General features: G+C 36.0%; 1 protein-coding gene across 1 annotated transcript; it reads right to left on the bottom strand.

Moving 5' to 3' along the window:
* Positions 1–1,139: 1,139 nt before the first annotated feature.
* Positions 1,140–18,074, bottom strand: LOC128508685 (mucin-2-like). The gene is made up of 11 exons (XM_053480119.1): positions 17,964–18,074; positions 13,048–13,106; positions 12,854–12,934; positions 12,698–12,747; positions 11,726–11,778; positions 5,246–5,298; positions 4,893–5,000; positions 2,491–4,376; positions 2,248–2,312; positions 1,981–2,120; positions 1,140–1,874 (listed from the first exon to the last, which is right to left on the bottom strand). Exons 2-11 carry the CDS (start codon positions 13,085–13,087, stop codon positions 1,750–1,752), a joined length of 2,601 nt encoding a protein of 866 aa, XP_053336094.1. The 5' UTR covers positions 13,088–13,106; positions 17,964–18,074; the 3' UTR covers positions 1,140–1,749.
* Positions 18,075–20,458: the final 2,384 nt, after the last annotated feature.

Here is a 20,458-nt window from a genome sequence, read left to right as displayed (position 1 = left end):
GTTAGTAAATTAATGCCCCTACCAACACCAAATAGACCATGGTCACACATCGCTGTGGACTTTGTCACGGATCTACCGGTGTCAAAATGGGTACACAACAATTTTAGTCATAGTCGATCGCTTTTCCAAGGAATGTCGTTTCATTTCCCTATTTGAGACAGTGTTTCGTTGCTATGGCATTCCAGAGGATATCGTTTCCGATCCAGAAATTGGGCACCACTGTTAGCTTAACGTCAGGCTATCACCCCGGTCAGGCAACCCCCACCAATGTACCCATGGTGGATGAGTGGTCTAAAAGAGCCGGTCGGCGGGTCCCTACTCCCTCCCTCGGGAGGCAGGTCCTGTGGTTGAGGGGTACTGTCACACCTGTGCCACCACGGTCCCGGTGAATAAGATCTTGTTCTCTGGATTACTGAGCCGCCGCTTTGTCTCCCCCTAGTGTGTCCACATTGGTATGTCTCCCAGTAATACCAAATTAGTTTCACCTGTGGCTCTCCCGTGTATCACTATTTAAACCAGCCGAACCCGTAGGTCCCTGTCCATTCACTGTTGTTTTCATGTTCATCAATGGTCGACATTAACCCTCCATTTGTCATTTGTTTCCTCCTCAGGACTGATCAGTGTTTGCAGAGACCGGGCCGGTTCGTTTAGAGACGACAAGTCAAGGTCAAGGCTGAAAAGTAATCAGCTCGTGGTTAAGACCTATATCTTTTTGTGTTGAGTTTATCTTTCTTGCTATTTAGCCCGCCTGCATTCCCAACCTGAGGAGTTGTCTATTTTTGTGTTGAGTTTATTCTTTTTCCCCCTCTTTTCACATAAATAAACAAGAGTGATAAAACAACCTGCATTTGCATTCGTCTCCTAAATACAGGAACATGACACTGCCGAGCCATTCAGCCGGCATGATGACAGAAGCAAGTTGATCATCACACAATCAATTCGCAAGTGCATGGTAGAAAGAAAGAAAATAAAAAAAAAAAGACTTGTATCCCGCAGAAAAGCCAAAAAATTAAAATATTAAAAATGAAACATTTTAACATGTGCTTATATTTATTTATTTTTTTATTTTTTGGATTTAAAAATGAATAATGAAATAGTTAGACTAACTAGCAACTAATTTTGTTGTTTGTTTGTTTGTTTGTTTGTTTTTACTTGCATATTCCAAAAATAAATAATAACTTTATTATTATTACAAACCAAAGTCTAAGTACTGTGATCGATGAACATGAACGTGTGTGTGGGGGGATGGGGTCCTTTTTCTACTTTTTCTCTAGTTTTGTGGCATACTGTTTATCCGTATTGGCTCCCTAAAATAGTAACAATTGCAGTGTGACATCACACAACACATACTGTAAGAAAACACCAACCCATACAGTATATGAAGGTCTCGTGGAAAAATATACAAAAGCAAACATCCTACGCATACAATAAAGAGTTACAAGACCAGACATGGTAATAAACAAAAACAAAGATACAGATTTAGGAGGAATCCCTGAAATCTACCAAATAGATATTAGCTCTTTATAAATAATGTTACATTACATTACATTTACGCATTTGGCAGACGCTCTTATCCAGAGCGACTTACAATGTTAGGGTTCATGTGCCTTTACAAACATTCATCTACTGTACATTTAAACTTCCATAAGGGATTAATAAACCATAAGGAAGAGCTTCCTTATCACTATATGATATAAATAGATTACATTCAAGTACAATTTTAATTTGGATTTTTTGTCCTTCATGACGCTAAAAACTCCCCGTAGAGTATATATATGAAAAAGTTTGTGTTATTAGAAGTAGACATGTGAGCAGGAGGGTGACTGTAGAAGGGGACACTTCCCATGAAGCGCTGCTAGCTTGGGTAAATTGTCCTGAAGATAATAATAATAATATATATATATCATTATTTTCATACAATCTTATATAATATTTTGTTCTTTTAGAAGTTAAGATAAAGATAGAAAAGCATTCCCTTACCAGCAGCAACAGTGCCATTCACTAGAGGCAAGGCGGTGAGGTGATTTTCCCAGGCAGACGTCAAAGTCTCCACTATCGTCTTATCAGCAGGTATAACATCAATAAAGAACGCTGTTGCATTAACTATAACAGATCCTTTACTGTTGGGAGAAACAGTATGTTTATGTATTGTTTTAAATGATTAAAAATGTTATTATTGTTATTATTATTATTATTATTATTATTATTATTAATAGTTTCAATATAAATCATGAATGATACACTCACTGAAAGCTGTTGATTTGACAATGGCTGTACCGTCTGCTAAATGCTGACCTAAATATTAAATCAAGCTGATAAAACAAAAAGATTTTTTTTTGCAAAGTTACTTTTTTAGGAAATGACTTATACAGCAGCAAGGTTAATATTTTTCACAGAACTCTACCACAGCACTGATCTAATGAAATGACGTTTAGCTTAGTTAGAGTACATCATCTGTGATATATAAGTTAGAATAAATAAAGAGTTCACCTGCTCTATAATAAATGCAGCGAGTGACAGAAAGGAAGCCGATGAAGGATTTGCGAGGTCTGCAGTGTACGTCATGTCGAGAGTAAATGTGATAATTACTACAAATGTGACAGGGGGTGCTGTTGGTGTTGTTGTCGTTGTTGTTGTTGTCGTCGTTGTTGTGGTGGTTGTGGTGGTGGTTGTTTTGGTTGCTGGTGTTGTTGTTGTTGTTTTTGTTGTTGTTGTTGTTGTTGGTGGTGGTATTTTAATCGTGCTTGTGGATGATATCTTTGTTGTTGTTAATTCTTTCACAGCTGTTGTAGATTTCTGTGTCGGAAATGTGGCATTAGTAGTATTACTTGTTGTTGTTATTGTCATTGCTGGTGATGTTATAATTTCGGTTGTCTTTATGGTTGGTGTTTGGGATGTTGCTTTCCCTGGTGTTGAACTTGCTTTTAAAGTTGTTGTATCCTTCTGTAATGGTATTGTAGGAGAAATTGTTGTTGTTGTTGTTGTCCCTGATACTGAAATGGTTGTATTCGATTCATTAATAGTGGGTGTTGTAGATTTCTGTGATGGAGATGTAGTAATATTTGTTACGATTGCTGTTGTTCCAGTTGTGTTAGTGCTTAGTGTTACCTCTGACACTGTAGTTTTCTTTGATTCAGTAATAGTGGGTGATGCAGTTGTCTGTGTTGGAGATGTACCAGTATTCGTTGTTGTTGTTGTTGTTGTTGTTGTTCCATTTGTGTTTGTTGTCAATGTTACCTCTGATGTTGGTCTTATTGGAGTAGTTGTGTTTAATTCAGTAATATTGGATGTTGTAGTTGTCTGTGCTGCAAATGTACCAGTATTTGTTGTTGTTGTTGTTGTTCCATTTGTGTTTGTTGTCAATGTTGTTCCATTTGTGTTTGTCGCCAATGTTACCTCTGATGTTGATCTTATTGGAGTAGTTGTCTTTATTTCAGTAATATTGGATGTTGTAGTTGTCTGTGTTGAAGATGTACCAGTATTCGTTGTTGTTGTTGTTGTTGTTCCATTTGTGTTTGTCGCCAATGTTACCTCTGATGTTGATCTTATTGGAGTAGTTGTCTTTAATTCAGTAATATTGGATGTTGTAGTTGTCTGTGTTGGAGATGTACCAGTATTCGTTGTTGTTGTTGTTGTTGTTGTTGTTGTTGTTCCATTTGTGTTTGTTGTCAATGTTGTTCCATTTGTGTTTGTCGCCAATGTTACCTCTGATGTTGATCTTATTGGAGTAGTTGTCTTTAATTCAGTAATATTGGATGTTGTAGTTGTTTGTGTTGGAGATGTACCAGTATTCGTTGTTGTTGTTGTTGTTGTTCCATTTGTGTTTGTTGTCAATGTTACCTCTGATGTTGATCTTATTGGAGTAGTTGTCTTTAATTCAGTAATATTGGATGTTGTAGTTGTTTGTGTTGGAGATGTACCAGTATTCGTTGTTGTTGTTGTTGTTGTTGTTCCATTTGTGTTTGTTGTCAATGTTGTTCCATTTGTGTTTGTCGCCAATGTTACCTCTGATGTTGGTCCTATTGGAGTAGTTGTCTTTATTTCAGTAATATTGGAAGTTGCAGTTGTCTGTGTTGAAAATGTAGTAGTATTCCTTGTTCCTTGAGTAGATGTTTTCAAGTCGGTCACAGCTGTGGTAGAATTTTCTGTCTGTGATGTAGGAGTAGCACTAGCTGTTATTGTAGTTATGGTTAAATTTGTGGTTGTTAGGTTAACACTCGTGGTAGGTGTCACAGATTGATCAGTCGTAGATGTATAATTCTGTGTTAGATGACTTGTAACTATATATGCTGAAGTAATTGATTTTGTTGTTGCTGCTGTTGTTCTTGTTATTGGTATTGTTGTTGTTGTTGTTGCTGTTGTTGTTGTATTAAAGCCTGTAAAGAAAAGACAGAAAGGAGCTCAGAGTAGTTTGATGAATGCCAATGCCAGTGTTAAGTTCAGTTGCAGTTTCAGTTTGTATGTGTGAAATGTGTTTGAAGCTTTTACGTGGGTATTAAAACTGACCTTTTTTTTATTAATCAAACCATTAAAGAAAAAATTATCTGGAGTTTGATGTTAAATATATGGGAAAATTAATAGGAATAAAAGAATTAAATAAAGGCCCTTAGTAGCAAAAAACTTTTGATTTAGAAATGTTTTCATTTTTATATTTGGAAGTTTGTATACACATGTGGAAGTTTATGTTCCGTGCATTTTAATGGAGTATTAAACTGAATGCCACTACCTCATGTTGATGGACAATGCAATCAATTGTCATCATTAAGGGTATGTAAGATACATTCATCTGTCACTCAGACACATGGAATTTTCTCTGTTGACAACCCAGTGACTTGCTGTAACCATTTCACCGTAAACATGTAGATCACAGATGTATGACAGAGTATTTGTACCTTCTGTACTGGCATTTGCATTAGTTGGGATGGCCTGGGTTGTGAAGTTTGTAGGTCCAGGTGCAGGTGTTGTGAATAGGGTAGTTGCTGGTGATTGGTTCTGGACTCCTTTATGATAAAACAAAACAAAGAATTGATCAGAAAACTAGTCTTGTCTTTTTTCAATACTGTTGACTGATAATCTTACAAGTACTTAGAGCATGAATACCAACACAACAGACACTGCTTAAGTTAAAATTACAAGCATAGGTGAGATATATACTGGGGTGTTTATTGTATCTGTACATCTGTACATTTGTATTGTGTTCTTTAACAATTTTTATCATACAAATGATTATAACACAAAGGCTTACCCAAAACTAGGTATGGGTACCAGTACCTTCTGATAATCACTTGTGATCCTTCCCTAAAATACAAACAAGTAAAAACAAACAAAAAAACTGTGTTTATTTATCCTGTTACCAGTTATTGTTTATTGTTTATTTTATTATCATCAAGTTAATCCCATCCTTAAAAAAATATAAACAAACTAGTAATCTAATTCACATAAATAAGTAAACCCCTGACCAGGCAGTCCGCAAGAATGAATGAATGAATTATGCTTTAAACACAGGATACCAGACTGCACATTTATATTAACATTCACATAAATTATTTTGTCAACAAATGTTTTTTTTGTCTTTAAATCATTTACACACTGCAAAAACCTCACCCCACATCGTTTTAAACATTTAAAAATATATATATATATAGTTTTCTTTCTAATATACAGTATATATATATACTTGGCTGTTACTGTTTGTATTTGTGTTCCTTATAGGCTCTTCGATTTGCACCAAACTTGACACACATATTTGTCACCCCCCTGGTCAAAATACTGCTAATTTTTTATCCTTTACTACTAATTCATTTTTTGAGATGGAGGATGAGGAACTTTTTTTACTGCCAAGAACACCACAACACTTTACCACAACCTACCGCTCTAACACAGACTGGATTATCTGTATAAATTACATTCAGGGATTACCAATGGGTCCCAAGGGGACTGTCTCTGCAGGAGAGATATTATATTAAGATGACCATTTTAGAAACAAAATTTTAGAAGCTATGGAAGCATGTTGCTGCCACAGAATAATACTATTTTTTAAATATGTATTTTTTTAAAAGTCATGCAATCTTACATTAACTGTATTATCTGTACGAATTACAATCAGGTAAACACACCACTTACCAAAAGTTCCTAAGAGGGCTGTCTGTGCAATGGAGCACAATATGAGGGTTAACACTTGGTTGAAAAGTGCAAGATCCAACTGTGACAATCAGCAGAATGAAAAAGATACAGTGGAACCTTGGATTATGAGCATAATTCATTCTGGAATCAGGCTCGTATTTCAAAACACTCATAAGTCAATTACTTGTTCCACAGCCCAAAAAAATAAATAAATAAAAATAATTAATACAAAATATAAAGTAAAAATACAATAAAATTACCCTGCACTTTACCTTTAAAAAAAACCACCAAGTCACACCTGGACACTCATTGACCTCCACATGCCTTTCAATGAAAAAAAAAAAAGGCATGCCGTAACTATTTGAAACTGTGCCAGTAGGGCAAAACGCATCTACATATATTTCCTCACTATGTTTTATTCCTGTGTGTATGTTTGATTATTCTTCATAACTTTAAAGGTGTAATCAGCATTTACAAACCCTTTTATTAGATAAAGGAAGGGATGAGTGGGTAAGATATGTAATGTTTGATGTCCATCTAAAGCTGGCTTTATTCAAAGAACATTGGTAAACAGGGGAAAATTGGTAGCATGAACAGAACATGGGCCCCATGTGACAGCCGAAACATCGTGCTAATGTATGCCCAAAAGGAGAAACCACATGAGGCGTGGCTAAGCCCGAAGGGACAAAAACCCTAAGGAGTAGAAGTTAAGGAGTTAACATCACGACTGCAACCTACAACATCTTCCAAGCAGCTTGGGCTTACACCCTTGCGGGCGCCTCGTCACTGCTGGCGTCATCCGCTGTTCAAGAACTCTCAACAAAACTTTGTGCCAGAACTCCAATGTCCCGCAATGAAGAAACCCACAGGAGAAATTCCAGAGCGCAGCCGTTGGTAAGCAGGCAACCAACGCCTCATCGAATGAGAACCTAACATGACGCAAGTAAACAAACAAAGCTGCATACCTTGCTGAAGTTGGTGCTCATTTCATAACTAAACCGTAAGATTAAACCCAAGAATCTGCTCTTGTGACTTTCGTTGATCTAGTAAACAGTACTAGAACAACTTCATTTAATTTTCACCTTCCAAACATGTATTTTAAAGTCTAAACATTTGCCCAGATCGTGTTACCTTGCTCATAATTGCTAAATACTAGATTTTGTGATATAGCCGTTGGCCCTGTGATAAGCAGAACTGGTAAGATACATTACATTGTGCTTAACTCTGGACAGGTAGTCGATAAAGTGTACATTATAAATTTTGATTCAGTTAATCAAATTAACCCGAATCGTAAAAAAATCGATACAACTCTAACCCAGAGCTAAACATTACTTATTAATGATGAAGAATGCGTTGGCATTGTGTCCACATTTAAATGTCTACATTGTTATTTTTACTTTACATTACTTTACATTAGTATTCCATTATTACTACAGTGTTGTAGTAAACAGTACACGCGTACACGGATGATTATACCAGTAAAAGACGCACATTAAGACCGAGCAGGGGAGACGATTACCCACAATTCCTGCAGCGCAAGAGAAAGAATAAACATTGGCTCATTTGTGAACATGTGACGCTCTGCGTCAAAACAAGAAGTTCTTTACTCAGTACTCGTAAACCAAGACTTGTTCGTTTTTCAAGTCAAAATTCATTAAACATTTTTGCTTGTCTTGCAGAACAGTCGCAAAACGGTTTACTTGCAATCCATTTACGCATTTGGCAGACGCTCTTACCCAGAGCGACTTACATTTTTTATGTTATTACACATCTGAGCAGTTGAGGGTTAAGGGGGTTAGCTCAGGAGCCAACAGTGGCAACTTGGTGGTTGTGGGGTTTGAACCTGCGATCTTCTGAACCGTAGTCCAATGCCTTAACCACTGAGCTACCCCTGGCTCGAATCCGAGGTTCCACTGTATGTCTAACGAGGAAATTTATATTGGATCCTCCTGGATTTGCTACACAAATGGGATAATAAAACTACTGCGGTTGGAATCACCGCCAGATGTTCTTGGTGTTACATATCAGGAGCTACTTTGGACTCTAAGCATTTCCTCAAAAACATCAGAAGGTACAGTTCATGTTTCCAAATGAAATCCTTTAGTGTCACATCAATAGTTGAACAGACAGGCTTTCCAAAACTGCCTAACCAAGATTTGGAAATTTTCCCTGATAAAACAGCACTGGAACATATGCCAATGGATTAATGCAAAGTAGTAATTATAGCTGACAGTGGAGAAACGCAGTTTTAATTATTCACAAGCAGATGAAGTGGCAGTGGTTATATCAGGCAACAAATTTGATCACTGTGACATCATAATCCAAAGGCAAGGTTAAACATTTTGGAAACACATAGATCTTATAATGCACTTTATTACCCAATAAAATATAATTCCGAGGTGAGGATGTTTACTTCACTCACTTATCATCTATATAGTTTATCCTGTATTCAGGGTCGTGAAATATGGATATAATTTTAATATAATGCAAAAAAGCTGGCATCCTTTAAACAACTAACAAAAAAGTTTTATCAATGGATTTCTATGCATACTGTACAGTTTTATGGTGCAGGACATGGAACCAAACCATATATTAAACTCTCCACAATTATTTAGTTAGTGGTATTGTATGAGAAGGTCTGGAGTGGCAGATTAATATGTTAGAGTGGTGCAGGACATGTACAAGGTGTAGGTGGGTCTGCATCAAGGATCGGCTCTAAGCGCCTTTTTGTTTGCTCTGGTGATGGACAGGATGACAGATGAGGTAAGACAGGAGTCCTCATGGACTATGATGTTTGCAGATGACATTGTGCTCTGTAGCGAGAGCAGGGAACAGGTGGAGGAAAATTTGGAGAGGTGGAGGTATGCTCTGGAAAGCAGAGGAATGAAGGTTAGCCGCAGCAAGACAGAATACATGTGTGTAAATGAGAGGGACCCAGGAGGATCGGTGAGGCTACAGGGAGCAGAGGTAAAGAAGGTGCAGGATTTTTAGTACTTAGGGTCAACGATCCAGAGCAACGGAGAGTGTTCAAAGGAGGTGAAGAGGTGGGTACAGGCAGGTTGGAATGGGTGGAGAAAAGTGTCAGGTGTGTTGTGCGATAAAAGAGTATCAGCAAGAATGAAAGGAAAGGTGTACAGGACAGTGGTGAGACCAGCGATGCTCTACGGCATAGAGACAGTGGCGCTGAAGAAAAGACAGGAGGCCAAGGTGGAGGTAGCTGAGCTGAAAATGTTGAGGTTCTCCTTGGGAGTGACAAGGATGGATAGGATCAAGAATGAGTTTATCACAGGGACAACCCACGTTAGATGTTTTGGAGATAAAGTCAGAGAGGCCAGATTGAGGTGGTTTGGACATGTTCAGAGGAGAGATTGTGAATATATCGGTAGAAAGATGCTGAGGTTGGAACTGCAGGCAGGAGGTCTAGAGGAAGACCAAAGAGGAGATTTATGGATGCAGTGATAAAGGACATGAAGTTAGTTGGTGTGAGAGAAGAGGATGCAGAGAATAGGGATAGATGGAGGCAAATGATTCGCTGTGGTGACCCCTGAAAGGGAACAGCCGAAAGACAAAAAAGAAGAAGACAATTATTTAGTTCATTGTTGACTTATATGCCATATGCCAAATTAAAAGTAAACATCTTTTTTTCATAGGTTTAAATAAAAAAAGGCTGAGTGTGGAAGAATACATCCATCTAAGGGATGCTGTGGCGAATTACATTGGTAATCCTACCAGCAACATTCACAGGGAGTCCCAGACACATGCACAGATATATTCAAGATGCAATGACATACGTAAGAATTTATGTGAGAGGGGGCTTATTCATTACCTTCTCCTGGAATTCAGCTTGGATAGAAATATGGGAAATGCTCATAAATGGCCAAGCACCCAATGGCCATCATGTTTTTATAGCTAGAGTATTTAGACAAAAGCAAATGAAATTACTTGACGTGTCATGATGCTATATACAGTATATAAAATTGAGAACCAAAATTGTGGACAGCCACTTACACAACCTAATTTGGTTGAAAAAAAAAATTTACGCCTCACAAAATCGACAATGTTACATCTGATGAGTTCCTCAACCCCGATGGTCCCAACCTGTATGCAGTTGTGACCAAGAATATGATCAATGGACTATGCAGGCATCTCAATCTCAATTCACCATGTATGAAAGATGGAAAGTGCAGCAAGAGATACCTAAGAGAATTGATTGAAGATAGGCAAACTGGAGATGATGGTTATCCTTGGTGCAGATGGCATGTTCCAGAAGATGGACGGTCCGTCGCAAAACTGAAGATACGTGGCAGCATGGAAATGAAACTGGACAACAGATGGGTCGTCCCATACTCTCCATTACTTTCCAAAGTGTTCCAGGCACATATTAAGTGTGTAAGTATGTTAACAAGGGCAGTGACATGACTGCCTTGTCAGGGCAGATGCCGAAAACAGTGATAAAGTGATGCAGTACCAGTTAGGAAGATTCATTAGTAGCAGTGAAGCAGTTTGGCAGGTTCTATGTTTTCTAATTCATGAACCGCATCCTACTGCTAAATCAAGATCAAAGAAAAGGATATAACACCATCATGGATCACATCAAAAGAGAACAAGGTGGATTAGTTTTTCTAGATGCTCCTGGAGGCACAGGGCACATTTTTGTCTCATTTACTACTGGCCGAGATGCTGACTCGGGGTGAAGTGGCCCTTGCCATCGGCTCCTCTAGGATTGCATAAATGCTCATGGATGGAGGAAGAACAGCCCATTCCACAATGAAATTACCACTAGACATCGCCAGGCAACAGAACCCTATCTGCAACATTACCAATTCAATTGGTCAGGTGCAAGTCCTTAAAAATATTTGTTTGGGATGAGTGCACCATGGCCTACAAGAAAGCTCTTGAGGTCCTTGATATAGCCCTGAAGGATCTGAGAGCAAAGAATCATCTAATGGGAGTAGCTCTGGTTGTTGTCTATGGTGACTTCCAGTGATACCAAAATCAGCGCCTGCAGGTAAGATAAATGTTGGCCTAAAAATTCAACTTTTTGTAATAAAATTAGCACAATTCGTTTGACAAAAAAAAAAAAAAAAAAACTTTTGAATAGTTTTGTCAGATAAACCTGCTCAAGCTTTTGCTGATAAACTTTTGGGAACTGGTGAAGGTAGGCTACCCATAGAGTCATCCAGCAACATAAAATTTCCCCAAAGGTTTGCTAAATGGTATCATCTGTTGCATAACTAATTGATGTAGCATACCCTATCATTGCAGAAAATTACATAGATTAGGTTGGGGGGGGGGTTCCTCAAACAATTTGTTTTTAGTTTTGCACCAGGCAGCCAAACAAGAATGTAGTACATCGTCAAGTACTTCTGTAAGATTTTGTACCACAGGCCCTTAAGCCCTTTTCTAAAATTAAAATTGTCCATTATTAATAATAGAATGAAAAATCCAAATAAATATCAAATTAAAACATTGTTTTCTTTACACCATACCACCACAAGTTTTAAACTGTGAAAAGCCTGGGCAACACCGGCTACTCAAGCAAATAAAATAAAAATAAATAAATAAATAAATAAAATAAAAACAACATAATTTTTCAACTTACCTAAATATTTTGACATCTGTTCCATTCTGCAAAAGTTCTAAAGTTCTAGAGTTCTACAGATGGATAGAGATCAAAACTGTTTTAGTTTGTTATTTTGAAAGGGGGGGGGGGACATCTATGCACAAATGGAATAGATAATTAAGAAATAACAGACATGCTGTTATCGGCAAACAATCTTTTTCAAGCAATATATTTATTTATTTTTGTTTTGTTTTTTTATAAAAAAAAATTTATATAAGATTTAATATAAGACCAGTCGGATTTAAGAATTTAACCTTTTTTATTTACTTATCACATATTCCGGACGTAACGACTAAGGTTTCACGAGAAAATACTCTGCACAGATCGTCCAAACCCGCAGGCTGCTACCTCGCAGAGTTCTGAACAGGCAATGGTGCGAGGCATGTTTACGCTGACTGCCCGGGAGGCAGTCAGCGTAAACATGCCACACATGGCGACGTGTCTATTTAAAGGTCCCGATACCTACGCACTTTGTGCGATCATTAGGTACCATCAGTAAAGGTATAAGGGCCAGGACAAAGTCCCAGACCCACACAGTGCGATTGGTGAGCGCGATCGCGCTGATTTAGTTGAAAGCACCTAACAGGGATAAATCCAAATTCCATGAGAGAACATTATTAGGTTATAAAGGTTATATTTTTAGTTTCAAGAGCCTCACCCGGCCTCGAGGAGACGATGGAGCGCTGTTTATTTTGTGTTTTCAGTTTTCATCCATTTAATTTTTTGTTCATTAATTAATAAACCCACACTATCTCCAAGCAGAAGGTCTTCCCAAGCATGTCTCATAATCACTCTCATTAACTCCTATTTCATTAATCCCCCTCAGAAGCCCAGTATAAGTGCTCTTATTAGAATTATTATACTGTATGTCGTCGTGCACCGAGTAACACTGGATTACTATTTTAGGATCCGCACATAACAGATTGAACATGTATATAAAAATGTTTTTACAGGTATATCCACTGGATTGTCGATGATACTGCCGTTCAGATCTTGAGGATCTATGGAAGAGGTAAGTAAAAAAAAGAAAGAAAAAAAAAAAGCATTCTTATTTGTTTTGTTTTTTGTTGCATGGGATGAGGTATACAGGCAAAGTATACATCTTACCTGGAATAAGAAATCCACTGCTATTTCTTTTCCAACCATAAACTAACAGTTGATTGATATCAGACGATATCCCAAGTAGTCCTAATAATAAAAAAAAAGAAGATTACCAATTAAAAAAGACATTTTGAGAAATTGCCTTACTTCTGAAAATCTAAAAGTAAATCGATGGAATGGGAAAGGATGAATATGCTTACCTAGTAGAAAGAAAAGAATCGGCAATGCTCTTATTACCATTTTTATAGGATCCTAGCCCCTGTAAATATAAATTAGGTTAATATAATATTATCATTATTTTTTTACCAAAACAGCATGAATTAGACACTGAATGTTTGAATAAAAATAGGTATAAACATAATAACTCCTGCAGTAAGTGTTCAAGGTATTTCTATCCAAGCTATTTCTGTAGCTATTATTATTATTATTGTTGTTGTTGTTGTTGTTGTTGTTGTCAGTAATAATAATTACTGTTATTACTGGTTATTTTTTAAGGTTATTGTTAATCAAATTCAGTTGAAATATGGCTGAAGAGACAAATACTCTATGTTTATGATGTCTAATAAGCTTTGTAAAATAAACCTTACATAAACATTTTACATAAACATTTTTACAGTATATATACTATCTGTGCCCGTGACTTCATCCGCGTGGAATTTAATTTCACACTCATAAGTGTCTTTTTTAAAATGTACAGCGACATCTGCTGAATTTTGAAATGAACTAAAATTTTTATGTGTTTTCGTGCGTTTATTAAGTACATTTCAATGCACAAATAGTTACATAATAAAAATGTTCAGAGCCATCTGTTAAATTTTAAGATGAACTATTGATTTTTTTTAAGTAGGATTTTTTTGGTGCGTTTTCTATTTACAAAGCATATCTTCTCTTCCTATGGGCCGATTGTGATGAAACAAAGTCTATATGTCACCTCAAGCTTAGCCAAGTAAACCTGTGAAAACCCCATTACAATTCCTTTTTACGTGATGCATGCACAAACAGACAGACAAAAATTCCAAAAGCACCTTGCTGTGTTCTATTACTCGTCTTACGTCCCCACAAATAACTTTTCAGCAAATATCTTCAGTGTACCAAGATGCCAGCTTTACAGTTTCATCATATGTATGAGAGATAGATAATAAAAAAGTTTATATTAACATACTTTAATGCTATCTGTTGCTACTTTGATTGGACCATGTAAATGCCTTTTTACGGTATTTATTATGAAGTATGCTGACCTTTTCGAAATTGACGAGTTTATAATTTCTCTGAAAACTTTGAAAATCCCAGCAAAGTTCATGGTTTGTTTTAATTTAAGCTGTACAAAAAAAGAAAAAGCAGCAAAAAAAAAAAACTTACGCTGAAGCAGTTTTATAAAGAACGTAAGTGTGTGGCCCCCAAGTTCTTGTTGTGGGTTCATGAAGCACATACAGCTAGAAGTACGCTTTCTGATCACACAGTAACTCGTAAACTCATAAAAGATTTTGGTGTGATTATAGATTCCGGACTTTTATTTAAATCTTATGTTGATAATACTACTAGAATAGCATTCTTTTATCTTAAAAAAAAAAAGGATAATAAAAGATCAAATTTTCTTTATCCAATAAAATAAATAAGCAGTTGCTACTATATTTAAACATTTACATAATACACATCATACATGTCAAATCTTTTTGACATAGCAGGAAGGCTTGTTTGGTTTTTACGATTCTGACGCAGGCTGTAACCTATCAACTGTTTCTCTAGAGGAACTATAAAAAGGGCTTTTATCAAAGTCCCAACCAGGAGACAAAAACTACACAGTTAGAGTAGAAAGAAAACTGTCACAGTAATGAGACAGAGACATCTTGAAATACTCGTTTCATAAGTCATGAGCTGTGAAATAAATGTCAGCAGTGCATAGGGGAGTCTGAACAGTGGAACATACCTGAAATGGCAGGAATTTTAAAGCATAAATCTTCCAAGCTTTGCCACACCTTTAATGATTGGCAGGCTTTGCTTTCCACATGTGTGGCTTAATTTCATAGAACTTTTCAGAGAATTTTACTTTCTTTTTTGGGGGGCTTTAACTGAGCTTAACATTAATTAACACTTCATCATTTGGGGGTTTTCAGGCCCCCCAGGGTGTGGCTCCTTCGGGTGCCCTGGGTTGTAGGGAGGGGCTTCTGTGGATTTGACTTGTTTGTCTGGGACAATGTGTGTGTGTGTGTGTGTGTGTGTGTAGCTGTTGTGAGAAAACAAGACGTTCTCTTAGAAAGAGAAGACTCTAACCCAAACACAGCAGTATTTTCAACATAGAACAAAGATTTCACAACAATTTTCCAATGACTTCACTGATTGTTTTCATAAACAGATGGCTAATACATGTATGTTGGTATATACTGTATATTTTTCAACATTGTTTTGGAAACAGAAAAAATAACCCAAGCATAAAGATTTTAGCAACTTTTAGGTGAAAGCGACAGGGTCAGAGCTTCTGCCAGCAGCTCTTGTGTGATGTTCCAAGTCTACATTAGTTAAGACCCACCAAAAGTGGTAGGAGGGGAAACCGGTGACCCAGGGACATGGTTCACACGTATGGCTAACTGAGGAACATGGAGGGTGAAGGCTAGGATTCATCCAAAGTTAACACTGGTTCTGATAGACAGGAGTCAGATCACACAGTGTCTCGCAGTTTGTTGTGTATGAAGCTGTATACTGTAGCAGCAGAGCAACAATGTGCCCATGTCTTCCACCAAAAAATCCAACAATGCCTATCTGGGGAAGCGGTCGCACAAGGTTGCACTATGGGAAGGCAGTGTAATTCTCTTGATGATGTTCTGCTGAGAAACCTCAGGTCCTGCCATTCGTGTGGATCTAACTCTGACATGTTCCACCTAACACTGTTACAGACCGAGTTACACCCCTTCATGGAGACCCTGATGGCAGATGCACCCTGATAATGCTTCCTGAAACATTGCACACACTTTTCAGGAACAGTTTAAGGAACTTGACAATGAGTTTGAGGTGTTGATTCTGACTTAAAAGTCCTGGAGAAACACATCTGATCCATAGAGGTTCCACCTCACAACAACTTACTGGACTCAAAGGATCTGCTGCCAATGGCTTGGTGCCAGACACAACACACACCTTTAGAGGGGTAATAAAGTCCAGGCCTCAACAGGAAGTACTCAATATTAGGCCGAGGGGGTAAATGTCATGGCTACAGTAATTGGTGTAAATACATGTTTGATAAAATAAAAAGGTCATATAATAACATTTTGCAGTAGGAGACAAGTAAAACTCAGCTGCAGTGTTGATCAGCCAACATGTTCATAAACTAAAATAACATCAAAGTATGTAATAATCCGCTGCCAAAGGCTAAGATTCATAATATACCTTTTCAGGACTGACACTAAAGACCAATTCAAAAAGAAAATTTCAGAAAGTTTGATTTTTTTATTATGGTCATCTGTTTTTGCAGACATGGATACATGGAACTCATCAGTTATGACAATCATTCGCTTCCGAAATTCTGCTATGTGCAAATTTAAATGTATGTACTGTAAAATGTATTATATAAAAATAAATTAAATTGTACATCAATTTAAATTACAGTTATGTACTGTTTATATATATGTCAGTTTTATTTGTAAAGCAACTTTAAATACAACATTGTTCTTCAAAGTGAGGTACAATGTTGTACAATTACTTTAAATAAACAGAAAAGTAATAAACAACGCAAAAACACAACAGCGTAAAACAATAACAGGCAACAATACATTAAAACAATACAACATAAAGTAAAAAATCAAATTCAAATTCAAATTGTATTTTTCACATATACAGTCATACACAGTACGATATGCAGTGAAATGCTTAGACAACTGCTCGTGACCTAGGAATAAAAAAATAGGAATAGGAAATAAATATAATAATTAAAATAAAGGGTAAATTTAACTAGGAAAAAATAAAATAAAATATACAAATAAAAGTTAAAAATAAAATAACTGTTCAACAAAAATACACAATATAGAAAATATATGAAGAATATATGAAGAAATGTACAAATGTCTCCTTGCTGATTGAATAAAAAAAAACCTAAAATGTGACAATAATTTTTTTCCCCTGATTTTATTCAGGAAAAGGAAAATATAATGTTTATTTATTATATTAATACAATATTAACAATTAATAATATTGTATATTATGGAAATTATTAACTTTTATTTTATTTTCTGGTCATTGACTGTCATATTAAGCATTTCACGGCACATCGATCTGTGTACGTTAGCAATATGTGTATGATAATAATAACAATAATAATAAATACTATTATAAAAATAAATATCTAAAATATTACAGCTGTCCAGTGGACTCACGCATTTGTTTTGCTTTTTTATCTGCTGATTTTACTGATTGCAGTATTTTTTGTCACATTTTCTACAAGTAAATTAAATTACAGTCAGTGATATGCATATTTAATCGCAGTTGCAAGATAAAGCAAAACAAAGCCACACCACTTCTGAAAAGTGACACTCTAATAAACAAACAGGTTTTGGGTCACTTCATGTAAACTGCAGCCAAATTGTGATATGAAGATAAAACCCTCTAACCCAAATGCAGACAAAATGGCATATGGGTGAAAAGATAACATATGGGTTGAGAGGTATTCACAAGTCATGGGAATTTCTAGGATGGTTCCATCAATAAAAAATGTTTTTAAAAGAAAAAAAATAGCAAAACATTGTCGATGAACAATGTTTGCAGAATGAAGATGAAGAATTTTGACCAGTCTCAAAGTCCATTAACGTCAATACTAGATAAGAAAACTCTCTCTCTCTCTCTCTCTCTCTCTATATATATATATATATATATATATATATATATATATATATATATATATTTTTTTTTTTTTTATAATAACAAGATTTTCATGGGCACAGAGTGCATCACTAGCTACAGTAAGACCTTCTCAGTTAGTTTAGTTTTTATAATAATGTAAATGCAATAGATTACATATTAATCGAGTGACTTAGCATGCAAAGCGGTTTTCACAATTTGGAAATTTAGCTGCAGACGTCATGAAATGACTCTTTTAAAACCAGCACTGCCATAGTAAAGCACAAACACTCACCTCTTTCTGTAAATAAGTGTAGTTGAAATTCCTAATAATTTGATGTGAAATTGAATTCGGAGATATAAGGAAGCCACTAGATCGTCATTCTGTGAACTGCTCAGCCTGAAGAAAAACACCGTGACAGAAAGGAACTCCGAGACTTGAAATACTGGTTTTGTAAGTTATAAGCTGTGATATAAATACTTACACGTAGGAACATACCTGAGATGTCATGAATTTTAAACACACACACATCTTATATCTGATAATGACTATACCTTTAAAGTTTAGTTAGATCTATTTGTTTGTTTGTTTGTTTGTTTGTTTGTTTGTTTAGAAATGTGATTCCTGTGATGCTCAATTTTCTTTGAAGCAGATCATCATAGAGATAAAGCTTCGTTAAATCACGCATCACTAATGCATTGCCATGCTGTAGTGTTATATTTCACATGCACTTTTCTGTTATACATTTTGACTGTATCAATGTACATTTTTCTTAAATAAAACTTGATATTTATATTTTATCTTAACCCCTTCAAATCTAATAATAGAAAATGGAACAGAACCATATTTTAGACCACCGTCTGAAGTCAGTAATCTGTGGGAACCTTCACAGAAATATTTTAGCACAAAGGAGGAAATCATCTCTGCATAATACTGCATCATTGCTGGTACATTAAGAAATGTTTAACATTACAAGAATGTGTTCTTGTATATATTTAGCGTATTCACAACTGCCGTGACGGCAGAGGCTGTCAATTTGAGCATTTGTGGTATAATTTGCTTTAAGTTACCACGCTTTAGGCCTCGCTGTATTATTATATCGTTTTATTTATTTATTCATTTTTTTTATTTTATGTTTAGTCCCGAGGCTGGACTTAATCTGAGGAATGAAAAAAAACATCTAACTAAAGGCACAAACCAGTGAGAAACAGAAAGAGATAATGACAGGTGATCAGTGCGGTCATTAGTACACTGCGGGTGCTGAATGTTGAGTGGTTGGAACAGACGAGAGGTGAAATGAGGTTTTCACATCAACAATCTCTTTAGGAGCTTTGCACCCTGTCGCAGTTAAACATCTTCCAGTTAATCTACATTATTTAATTTTACTTAATATGAAGAAATAAGGGCTGGCTCAAGACAAATACTCACACACACGGTTGGAGGAAATAAACATAACTAGCATAAAATTAAATGGACCTGCAAGACTCATGAACAGAAAATATAAAAGACCAGGAAATTTACAAGAACAATCACACCACCTGTAATAGCGATAAAATCTGTTCTGGTTCTTCCTGTTCTTCATCAGAGCAGATCACCAGATATACTTTTTTTTTAATGAATGCTTTCCTGCTTCAACCCACTCTATTATTATTTGGACCAGGAAATGGAGAAAGCACCGACTTGTGGCTGGGGTTCGGTCCTTAACAAGCAAAGGTACTCCTACTGTTATAATAAAGCATGAATAATTAATTGTAAAACATAAAATTAAAAACAAAAACCTCTTTTTAAAAAGACTTTAGAATCAGAAAGTCAATAATAAGTCAACTTATTTTATTATAGTATGTTCAAATTAAAATGATCAGAAAGTCCCTGATGAACACACTGAGGAAAAACTCTGAGATGTGGGTGATAACGTATAGCAGGGATGGATCTGCAGTCAAAATCAAATCAAATCACTCTTATTGTCACATTACGTTACTGGTACACTGGTACGGTACATGTGAGTGAAATTCTTGTGTGCAAGCTAAACATGCAATAGTGGTGTACAATTATAAGAATAAATATGCATGTAAATAAGTAAATAAGTACAGTAGTATTAATGTTGTGCAAGTATCTAAAAAAATGTAAGAAATGAATACAAAAGAATTTAAAACAAGTATACATATACAGTGAGTTATATATAAGAGATACTTAGAAATCATGGAGGGTCTACAGTTTTCAGCATAGGAGCATTTCCACTGTGAGAGACAGAATCTAAAAAGAAAAATCCGGAAATCACATTGTATGATTTTTTAAAACAATTTATTTGTGAATTACTGTGTTAAATAAATATATAAAGTAAGAGAACCTGCCAAATCACAGAGTGATCAAATACTTATTGACCTGTAAACATACAATATACTGTACATATATACACATTTATATATATATATATATATATATATATCTCCACACATACTGTACACATACACACACGTTTGTGACAGTGTGTCTACTTATATATAAATGTATAAAGAATGTCCACAATGAATGTTGTGCAAAAGGCAATTATGTGCAGTATGGAGTGTATAAAGTGTCTCAGTGACTATAAAGTGACAGTGTGAAAGTGACAGTGTGGTGTCTGTAAAGACTTATTGGTCAGTGTTCAGTAGTCTGATGGCCTGATGATAGAAGCTGTCCCTCAGCCTGCTGGTTCGGGACGGGACACTGCCGTACCTCCTGCTTGATGGAAGTAGTTTTAATGGGTTGTGACTGGGGTGACTGGAGTCTTTGATGATCCTCGTCACTTT

The sequence above is a fragment of the Clarias gariepinus genome, chromosome 20, assembly GCF_024256425.1.
Source record: "Clarias gariepinus isolate MV-2021 ecotype Netherlands chromosome 20, CGAR_prim_01v2, whole genome shotgun sequence".
NCBI lineage: Eukaryota > Metazoa > Chordata > Actinopteri > Siluriformes > Clariidae > Clarias > Clarias gariepinus.
The sequence above is the reverse complement of the archived record's forward strand: the minus strand, read 5'-3'. Positions and strand labels throughout refer to the sequence as shown.

Bases quoted from the DNA above. Each gene is read 5' to 3' on its own strand.
- LOC128508685 (XM_053480119.1), bottom strand. From the start codon at position 13,087: ATGGTAATAAGAGCATTGCCGATTCTTTTCTTTCTACTAG. The intron at 11,779-12,697 runs GTAAAAACATTT...ATCCATCTGTAG, and splicing joins ACAATCCAGTGGATATACCT to AACTCTAGAACTTTAGAACT. The intron at 2,313-2,490 runs GTGAACTCTTTA...TTGTTTTATCAG, and splicing joins CTGCATTTATTATAGAGCAG to CTTGATTTAATATTTAGGTC.